At 42.7% G+C, this 10,311-nt stretch overlaps 1 protein-coding gene across 2 annotated transcripts in view; it reads left to right on the top strand.

Moving 5' to 3' along the window:
* Positions 1–876: 876 nt before the first annotated feature.
* The window catches only part of dmxl2 (Dmx-like 2), a 37,847-nt gene continuing 28,412 nt past the window's right edge, over positions 877–10,311 (top strand). The window contains exons 1-5 of one of the 2 annotated variants that reach the window (XM_084540829.1): positions 877–1,290; positions 9,129–9,254; positions 9,494–9,565; positions 9,693–9,768; positions 9,971–10,115. In XM_084540829.1, coding sequence (XP_084396955.1) covers positions 1,204–1,290; positions 9,129–9,254; positions 9,494–9,565; positions 9,693–9,768; positions 9,971–10,115 — 506 coding nt within the window. In that variant the 5' untranslated portion in view covers positions 877–1,203. Of the gene's footprint in view, positions 1,291–9,128; positions 9,255–9,493; positions 9,566–9,689; positions 9,769–9,970; positions 10,116–10,311 lie in introns of both variants that reach the window. The other variant, XM_084540828.1, reaches the window with a different exon arrangement.

Raw genomic sequence — 10,311 nt, 5'->3', positions numbered from 1 at the left:
AAACGATCTATGCTGCTGTGCCATACTATAGGACCGGTTTAATATAAAACACAATTTTATACAATATATATATATAAGTAGGGGGTCCCCGCTCCATCTCTCCATCAGATTGGGGGTCCTTGGCCTGGAAAACGTTGAAGACCCCTGGTTTAAATTATCATTATGCAAGCAAATGAAGAAATCTCACAGGTTTTAGAATCTGGAAACTTATATGTTACTACACACATATGGCAACATTCACTATCTAAACAATTGTTGGTAATTTATTATGTGAATAATTAATAAACTAACTGTTTCGGCACTACATGACATCCTCTAACATAGAAAAAGAGTGACCTAATGAATGATTTCATTCATGGCTGAAATTTCAAAGGTGATTCACTGATGCATCATGCAAAGAAGTGATATATTAGCAAAATTCTTAAAGTCTTATTAATTTAGTTGGAAGCACATTCATTTGTTTTTGCTATCCTCTCTGTTGCATTGTCACACTGAGTTTTTGTTAACTTGTGTTTGGTCACTCACGAAACTATTTCCCAATCAGTTTGGATTTTACCACCTAGCCTACATTTATGATCAATGAACCCAAATCTACAAACCGGTAGATATAGAAAACGTGTACTAGAACAGCTTTACAGCGTGCCACATAGAAGTGCGGCTAATTAAGAAAATTAATTTTATATTATTTTAAAGTATATATACGTCAGAGTAAATCGGCGTATTAAATGGTCAAGAACATGCATAAAAATGATTAAGTAAAAATTCAGGAGTTTGCGCTTCCCATTCTAGGCGCCACACATCTATGTGTATTCAGTCGTGCCTGGAAAACGTCGTGAACGCGCATGTCAGGATCGCTGCAGAGATCCTGCTGCTGCTGCCTCGGCTCTCACGATTAATCGTGGGGATGGTGTTGACAGCGAGAGGCGACAGACGGCCGGTTTTGCGTGTTTAAATACATGTCCGGACCCGGTGAAATTGCATTTATACGTGTCCTACACACAGATTCTCCGCTGCCCCCGGCCGTTTGTTGGGGGGGGGGGGAAGACGACGCCGCTGCCAGGCCGAGGACGACGTTAACGTTACTGATGGAATTCCCAGCCGTTGCTAGATGGAGAAACCGAGAGGGTGGACTCGTTATAAATAATTAAAAAAGAAATAAAAAAAAAAATAAATAAACTCATCTGCTGCTACAACATTAGGAAGATGCATCTGCACCAGGTGCTGACGGGAGCTGTGAACCCTGGAGATTGCTGCTACTCGGTGGGAAGCGTGAATGACATTCCTTTCACGGTGAGGGTTTTATTTTGATACCATTTGCTTTGAGATGACACCCATTGAGGCTAACGCCTGACTAGCTAGCTAGCTGTGTAGTTAGCTCACTGGCGTTGTGTGTTGGCTGCAAACGGGCTGGCTAGCGAGCTAAAGCGCTGGCTAGCCGGGTAGTACGCTAGCCAGCCGAGGAGATCCACTTACAGTGAGTCGAGGCTACGCAGGACATCCTTATCACAAGCCTCCCACTTTTTTTTTTTTTTTTTTTTAAATATACATCGACAGCCCGCCGCTCATTGATAAACACCCCCCCCCAAAAAAAAAAACAGACGATCTGCGGCAGTGTCTGCATCTCTTATTCACGTCAACGTTTTCTATTATTTATCGCACCAAGAACCAGTTAACGCTAGCCACTCAAATGACCTTTAGCTGCATCTTGTAACGTTAGAATTACTGCAAGGGGAATCCCTTTGCGCAGCCACAACATTATCGGGAAATATTCTTGCAGCGGGACGCGTCAAGAGGGAGAAACGTTGCTGGTGCACACAGCACAGGTGACTTAGTGTGTATGAGGCTTGGCAAAAAAATAAATAAAAAAAATTGCGCATCACAACATAATGAAACGACGCCGTGTGTGTATGTGTGTGTGTGTGTATATGTGTGTGTTGTCTGGTTGCAGGTCGAGCTAAGCTTGCTACCATTTGGCGTTAAATCCTCCTCACGGATCATTAGCTCGCTGTCATCCTAGCATCAGCTGCGCCAGTCGTGACGTAGGGAGCCTTATATGGATACGTGAGCTAGAAGGACGTGTGACAGTGTGTTGTTGTTGAAAATGACATGCGTGCACGTACACCGATAAGCCACAACATTAAAACCACTGACAGGAAAAAGTAAATAACATTGACCATCTTGTGACAATGCGATGTTCTGCTGGGAAACTTTTGGACCTGGCGTTGGGTCCTGTAGCACCCACCTAGACCAGACCAGGCACCCCCACCCCATAGCAGTGACACTCCTTGATGGCAGCAGTCACCCCCAGCAGGATGCAGCCTGACACAGGCACACACACTCAAAAACAGTTTAGGAACAACTCAAAAAAACATGAAGTACAGCACAAGGGGTTCACCTCGCCTCTGAATTCACTAGATCCCAAACTGATCAAATATCTGTGGGATCATCCACAGAGCCCCCTCCCCTCAACCTATAGGAACTAAAGCCCCCCCCCCATTCTTGTGGCTAGATACCACAGGACACCCTCAGAGGACCCATGTCCATTCTCTGATGAGTCACAACTGTTTTGGAGGCACAAGGGAGACTTACACAACATTAGAAAGGTGGTCATAATGTTATGCCTGATCGGTGTATGCGTCCATATTCATTTGGATTTTAGTGAATGACATTATTTTTCTCTCCTCAGCCTTACCGCTCCTTTATAAGTTCATGTAGAGTTGTCTGACCTCAGTCATTTAGACTTTACACTCCTTCGCCAAAAACATTAGGTACACTTATAAAACAAATGCATTCTGATATAACAGTCCTGCACTAGATCTTAGCTTTGTGACTCTTATAATGCTCAGTTTTCGTTGAAACAGCGCAAGAAAGGCGGGGTACACTCTGGACAGGGCTAACACAAAAAATACAAACAACCGTTCACACCCGCTACCACACCTATGGCCAATTTAGAATCAGCAATTACCCTAACAAACCCAGGGAGCATGTCTTTGGACTGTGGGAGGAAGCCGGAGCAGCCACGTAACTCCACACAGAAAGGCCGACGGTTTTGAACCCTCTTGCTGTCAGTGCTAACGAGTACACCCCTGTTCTGCCCTAAACACAGAACAAATGCTTATTATAATTACTTTCATAAAGCTGTGATTTAGTGCAGGACTGTTGTATCACAATTTATTATTGTACCTAATGAACTGTAAAGTAAGTGTAGTGTTTTTAAGCCTCAATGCTCAAGCCTTGAACAAAATACTGTGTCTGCTGCTGTATGTTTTGACCTCTTTGGGCTATAAATATTCAATGTGTCCGTCTGAGGTCCGGCAACTTCACTGAATTTCTCCCCGTGCTTCAAGTTCACGAGGAAAAGAAGTCAATATTCCGTTTAGTGCAGCAGCAACCTTTAATACCGCAGCACACAACGCTGTATAACTCCTGCAGATGTTGTGGCAGTTTTGCTCAGGACGGATCGGTCGAAGTAAGAATAGAGAGTAGAGTGTAATAGAAAGCAAAACATTCATTCTGACTCAGCTCATATTTTGAGAGCAGGAGATAAGTGGTTATGACTGTATTTGCTGCTGGATGATCTTTTGTGACATCCAATAAGGAAAACCCCAAAGGCCATTACCATGTTGTTTTTTAACAGAGTGGTTTAACACTTGACCGAATATTGTCTGTATACTGTTCATCTGTTCATAGAAGAGACATTAACTTCAATAGTATTTACCTATAAATCATTGGATTTATGCTCCTTACTGGTTCATATGAAAAATAATTTGGTAATTCTGTCAGTTCTAGCTCATAATAAATAATTGAGCAGCTATGTAGCACACTGCCCTTCCCTCATGATGAGAACGCTGTATTCCAGTATAATGGCTGCCATATCTGGGTTTGGTCTGTGCCTGTTGTCTATTAGTGAGGTGGTGTTTTATTGTTGTCCTTGTGCTTTTATATCTTTATTATAATTTTTTGGGTCACACACTCAACTTCTCGCTTTCCGATGCCTCCTTTATGAAGTTCGCTATTCGCTGTTAAAACTGTATATGTTAAAACTATTGCCCTTGTTTTGCATCGAGATCGGGGCAATGTAAAGCGGCGGCTGTTGTACCTAGGGTCATATCAGCTCAACAACATAGGACGGAGGTGGTTGTGAAGCTAAACCCCTCCACGGTACCTAAGGGCCCCAGTGTCTGTGCTTGGTGTTTTCTTTCTGTGTCTGAAAGGGTATTTGAAGAACGCTAGGCATCATGTCCAATGCAGTTACATTCACACTGACCCCTAGGGCTCCTAGTCTTGACCCTGACAATACACACACACACAAACACGCATACAGAACCTAACCTACAGCAGTCATGAATGCATCAGCTGCAGCATGGCTTCAACAGTGTTTCATGCTCATCTCCGTGTATTGATATATTGAAAGAAATTGGAAGATATGTATATTTAAATGGCGCTAGACAGTGAACTACATGTATGCTGTAGTTGTACCAAACCCATTGGTAGATTTAGTTTTGTGTTGAGTATCCCTAGTCAGAATAGGTGCACCTATAAGAAGGAATTGAAAGCACACTGTAAAAGCTTGCTGGTTTACACAGATTTTCAGTGTTTAAGTAATCTATGTATATATCAATTCCTTTTTTCCTATTTTTGATTGTCAGAATGTTCGGTTGTTGTCAGCCAATGGACACGTCCAAATGTGTCACAGCTGTGATTTATGTCTGCTTTTAATTCATGTCTTTTACAGTCCTTCTTAGCCTGTGGTTAATGGTGTACCTACAAACAGCCCAGTGAGTTTGATATGCAGAGCTGCAGATGTGCGATCTGCTAAAAATAGAATGCATGTGTAAACTACAAGCCACAGAGAGGGAGAGTACGTAGCCCCACCAAAGATTCATGTTCATATTCCTCCATATTCCTCTGGATCTTGATCTACTTCAAAATACAGATATCGCCACAAAATGAGGGACAGAGATTCAGATTGGCCAAAGGTTCATGGGTTTTTTCTGAGATTGTGTAAATCCTGTCCAGGAGTGTTTCTTGTTTGTATTGTGCAAGTAAAAAAAAAAAATCCCCAAAATGTTTGAAACTCGTGACCACTGACTTTGCCCACTTAAACTAATTTATTCATTTCATTTTCCTCAAGCAACACCTGAAGAAAAAACATCAGATTTTGTTGAATCACTGCAAGTAGGTTTTTGCAGGTTTTATTGTTGTAATTGCCTAATGCATTTAATTTAAGTTTGACCACTAGTTATGGATCATTGGTATAGCTTATCAAAACACAAACCTTCAGCAAAGCTCCTCAGTTATATACCAGAAGTCAAAATAATGAAAAATACGGAAGTAGTTGCAACCTATTGTTTACTAAACCAATGGGGTGGGGTAAAGACAAATACCTTATATGCTAAAGAGTTGTAGGCCAGTATATAATGTGCTTTGATAGCAAGTAAGTAAATCTGGGTTTCTCTAAACAAAGCCAGAACAACTGGCTACATTAATTGCATTGGATATGCTACGACCAACTCACAGAACGAAGAAAGATTGAAGCCAGGCCTGGTTTGGTCGTTAATGCTCACTGTTTCATTGCTGTCATCTTGCAGAGAATAACAAGGCCCTTATGATTTGACTGTAGAGAGGACGGTCAAAGTGCATGTCTTTGCTGTAGGCTTTGTCAGGGATAATACAGACTGACAGCAGAAACACTAGGTTACTACAGATCTGAGTTCATCAATTCATGTATTTGAATATTTGTACCAAATGCTTTTAACTTGAGTGTAAAGCCTACTAGCAAGCACAAATATTCATATGTTCCACCTGGGAGCAACTGTGGCTGTGGGACGTGCTTGCATGAGTGCTTTAGGTTTTTTAGAAGGAGTGGCATTTGATGGAATGAACGCAGAAGTGATCGGTTACTCTCTTCCTCTTATCTACTTTCATTTCCACAACACATTACTACATTCATTCTTTTTCTCCAAAATGCATTTACCCTGAAAAGTAGCTCTCACGTCTGCCACGTGGTGGTTGCCACTTTGCAAATACCATTTGAAATGGTCTTAACTAGCAAGCTGTGCAACGGCTTCTGTAGCCTTTCGGTAGACTGCAGGTTCCTCAAACATCTTTAGAAAGAGTGATACAGGGGTTTCCCAGAATTTTGCTAAACAACCAAGCCCAGACTGGTGATTCATTCAGAGCTGTTTGTGTTACATGAGGCTCTATTATTCATATCCTTGTCTCACATACGGGTAGCTCTGCTTAACTTCATAATACAATGCTGGGATGACTGTAAAGCCTTGAAGAGCCTCAATTAAATGATAACAAGCGAGAAGATGGCAGGCAAAAAGGAATTTCGGCAAAACAAAAACAAGCAACATTTCATTATTTCTCAGCTCACCTTAGATGCAGCTGCTTTGTGAGAGGTATTATTTATCCAACACATTCTTGATGTAAGCAGCTTATATTTCTGACAGGGAGGACACCTTGCTGCTTCAGGGTCTCCCTCATTAAGTCAGTGGATTTGTAAGCTGCAGATGCTATGCTGTGGACCTAAATACAGAATCGGTGGCTTGTCATTGCCGACTTTTACTGAATCAAAAAATATGCTAGCAGCAAACTAAACATTAAAGTTAGTAGAATGAGTTTGCAGCAAACATCTGTGCTTTTTGAAGAGCTGCCTTATATTGATATACATTTATTCTTGACTGTTTGTCTGATTTACTTTAAAAGTCAAGCAAACGTCTCTCCAAAGCTGTTTTGCCTTTTCTCGTAAATGCTATCGTGCAGACCGAGCACTGAAAATTTAGTGATAAAATGTAGAATTGTTCGGACTTTGAGGTGGTGAAGACATGAGATGGGATTCTCTAGCAATGATTGTTGGATTGGTCACTCCCTAGAAACGCTCCTCACTTCCTCAATAAACTGACTCAAAATGTCTTGTCATTGAAGACACAATTTACATTTCATTCTGTTTGTGCAGTTAAATCTTCCATCTGTATATTGAGATGTGCCAAATTGTTGGTTGTAATATTCATTCCAAACGGTATACCGAACCTTGGTCAGTAGTTTGGCAGTTTCTCTACTCACTATGTAATCTGTCATAAAACAGCAGGAAACCCTTGTTGGTTTTGTTATAGATAAGGGTCCAAAATGTTATTCATGCAATTTATTTGCTTACTTTGCTGAACTGTAAATGTGCAGAACTGTCGATGTTGTGTACTTGCAGTTTGCTAGGATGCCACGTCCTATTTTGTATGCCATCTCTTAGCACCTCCATGTCTGTTGTCTATGTGGAAGCATGAATGCGTGTGCACGTAGGTTGGTGGATAATGACGGAAACGCACGGCACAAACAAACCCAAACCAAAGGAACAAAGCTATGTTGATAGGTCGTCCGGTTTAGGGTTGTTATACTCGAGCTCACTTGCTCAAGGTCTTGCCGGGTCCATATTACCTTGCTGGCAATGAGAATTTAATGGGACACACATTCTCTTATGTGTGTGTGTGTGTGTGTGTGTGTGTGTGCGTGTTTGAGTGGATGAGAGAGTGTGAGGTGCAGAGTAGGCCTAGACAGTGCGTGACGGTGACCGCTTTTAATTCCAGCTGTAATGCGCAGAGGGAAGTGCTGCAGTAATAGTAAAGCGCACACTCCACCTCCCGTCGTTCTTTCTACCGGTCACTCTCATATTATGTCATAGTAGCTTAAGTGAAGTCCTCCCCCGCGACCCTCCAGAGGACAAGCAGTTGCAGAAAATGAAAGAATGAATGACCAAAGTAAAGTCTTATGACAGTCTTCAGTTTAACGTCATCCATAGCTGTCCCTGTGTTATACTACCGGCTATAATGCCGTCCTGTTGTGTGACCCAGTGGTTCTCAGCCTCTCCTCCTGTTCTCTTGAATAATGAAAGACACAAGCCGTCATGCTGACTGTACTGTTGCTTTGTGGCCAGCTTTCCTGTCTCCCAGGTGCTGCTGCCATCGCTGCCATTCTCCTCATGTATGCCAGCTGCCAGCAATCGCCAGCCTATCAATTTACCTTCCAGCCCACGTTCCAGATCTTAACACAAGTCTGCCCATTGAGCGTGGGAAAGCATGTATTGTGTAGGCATATTTATTGCACAAGAATACATGATTTTTGTGGTGTTAGCAGTATCTTATGCCGTTTTAGTTCCATTATCTAGTCTCTTTTTACCAGCACGGTGTGTCAGAGCTCTGGCAGTTTACGAGAACTGTCATGTTGCAATAGCTCACCCTTCTAATGCAATATATATATTTGTGCTGTTGTAGTCTTTTTTTGTTTTTGTCGTATCACAACAATCGGCACAAAAGGTGTTTGTTAATTTCCTGACTTGTTATTTGCTTTGTGCGTCTGTGTGGCTCTCGGTGCAAAGCCCAAGGTGCAGACAGGTAGAAGTTCATTCAAAGTGAGCAGCGTCATGTGACTGGTTAGTATTATCACGGAAAGGGTGTCTGACACTGTGCAACGTCTGTTTGTGGTCGGACTTCAATAGGACAGAACCATCAGCTGTGTTTACCTATTAGTAAATCACAGGCAAATGATGCCACATTACTGCAATGTAACTCCATACAGTGCTACTTGTTTTGATTGCTTGGTACTAAATTTATGTGTCAGATTACACTGTCCTCTGTCTCCGCTTTTTTATTTCTCTTGACGTGTTCAGTAAGAACCCACGCCAACAGCAGATTTGAGTTGTTCCGTTTGTGCTCCATTTGTTGAGCGGTTGTCTTCATACTTCTAACAGACCATTGATGTGACTGAGTGTTTATTTATTAACAGCTTCCTCCTCGTATATTCAACTTCTGTCAGCCTTTTTGCGCATTGTGCTGCTGCACACGCATAAAAGAACCACAGTGGCAGATGAGCTTGGCAACACCCACACAGCCAGCGTGCGGTAGACCTGCTACTTTGCACTTGCCTTTGCCCTCGCATTGTTAAAGTATGGCCCGGAGTGCTATGATAGTCGGATTGTATTTATGTTGTAATTCAAATTTAAATGTATTCACATAATTCATGAAACCATATTTTAGCGATGCCTGCCATCTTAAACATGAATACTTTGGTGTATTTATCTTCTGTTGTTGTTCGATCTGAACTTGTTCCTCCTGTACCCTCTTCTTTTCCAGGCCTATGGCTCTGGATGTGATGTGGTAATCTTGGCTAGTGACTTCGACTGTGTTCAGATTATCCCGGGAGCTCAGAATGGAAACATACAGGTGGGCTGCGTGGAGTGCTCCCACCAGCTTGGCAGGGTAAGTGTTGACTGCACAGTCGGACGCACTCCCACACACAGTTTTAGCTTTTCCGTGTAGTCAGAAGACATTATCAATTATGCTGAGCATAAAGAGGCACATTTAGCCACGTTCGCTCGCCTTGCTATCCTGCTCTCCTGCACCACTCCCAACCTACCCCTCTCCTGTGGGAATGACTGTGCAGATGCACTGACGGGGTGAGTAATGTTGTGATGATGAACTCAGTTCTTTATTTTTAGATTGCTGCCTCCTATGGGAACACAGTCTGCGTCTTTGAACCTCTTTCTACCAACCCAAATAAACGCCACAAGGTGAGTTTGGATGTCTGTACATTAAACATGTGACATTATTTACATTTATTATATCTAGTGGGTTTAATCACTCTTGTGTGCCAGTAACATTGCATGGTGTGTGTCGCTCTCCTACCACTAACAGCAGCTTAACTATCAGTGGCAAAAGACAGGACAGTTCTTCCTTGATGCCATCACCTACAACCTGGCCTGGGACCCACAAGGTACACTTACGCTTTGTGTGTTTAACAGATGTCTGGAAAAAAATAATTAATCCACTACACACAGCTCCTACTCCTAGCCCTCTTTGGTTTGTCTGGAACAACGTGTGCGTTATGTAAGAGTCACAGTGTGCATGTGGCACTGCGATCTGTAGTAGTCTGCGTGGGACATGAGGTGTGTAACGCAGTGCTATTGTGTCCCCAGGGAACCGTATCCTAGCAGCAACTGAGCGGCTCCAGCTGTGGGCTCCTCCGCCGACAGATGCCCTAATAGAGGAGGAGGATGGGCAGATGACTGATGACAAACCCCACCCTGTCCTCAATGACTGGACCTGTGTCTGGCAGTGCAAGTACGTGTATGCCTTTGAACATACCTGCAAATCCGTCCGGCGCGACCGTCATGTAAAAATGGCTTGCTGCTTCAAAACTATGTACACTAAGGCTGAAGTCGTGAAAGTGCAAACATGAAAATACGTTGAGAGCTAACAAACGAGAAAATCGAGTGTTGAGCAGACCAGATTTTCTTCATTCTCTTCTCTGTCTTCT

Source organism: Chelon labrosus (assembly GCF_963514085.1).
Source record: "Chelon labrosus genome assembly, chromosome: 3".
NCBI classification, from domain to species: domain Eukaryota; kingdom Metazoa; phylum Chordata; class Actinopteri; order Mugiliformes; family Mugilidae; genus Chelon; species Chelon labrosus.
The sequence above is the reverse complement of the archived record's forward strand: the minus strand, read 5'-3'. Positions and strand labels throughout refer to the sequence as shown.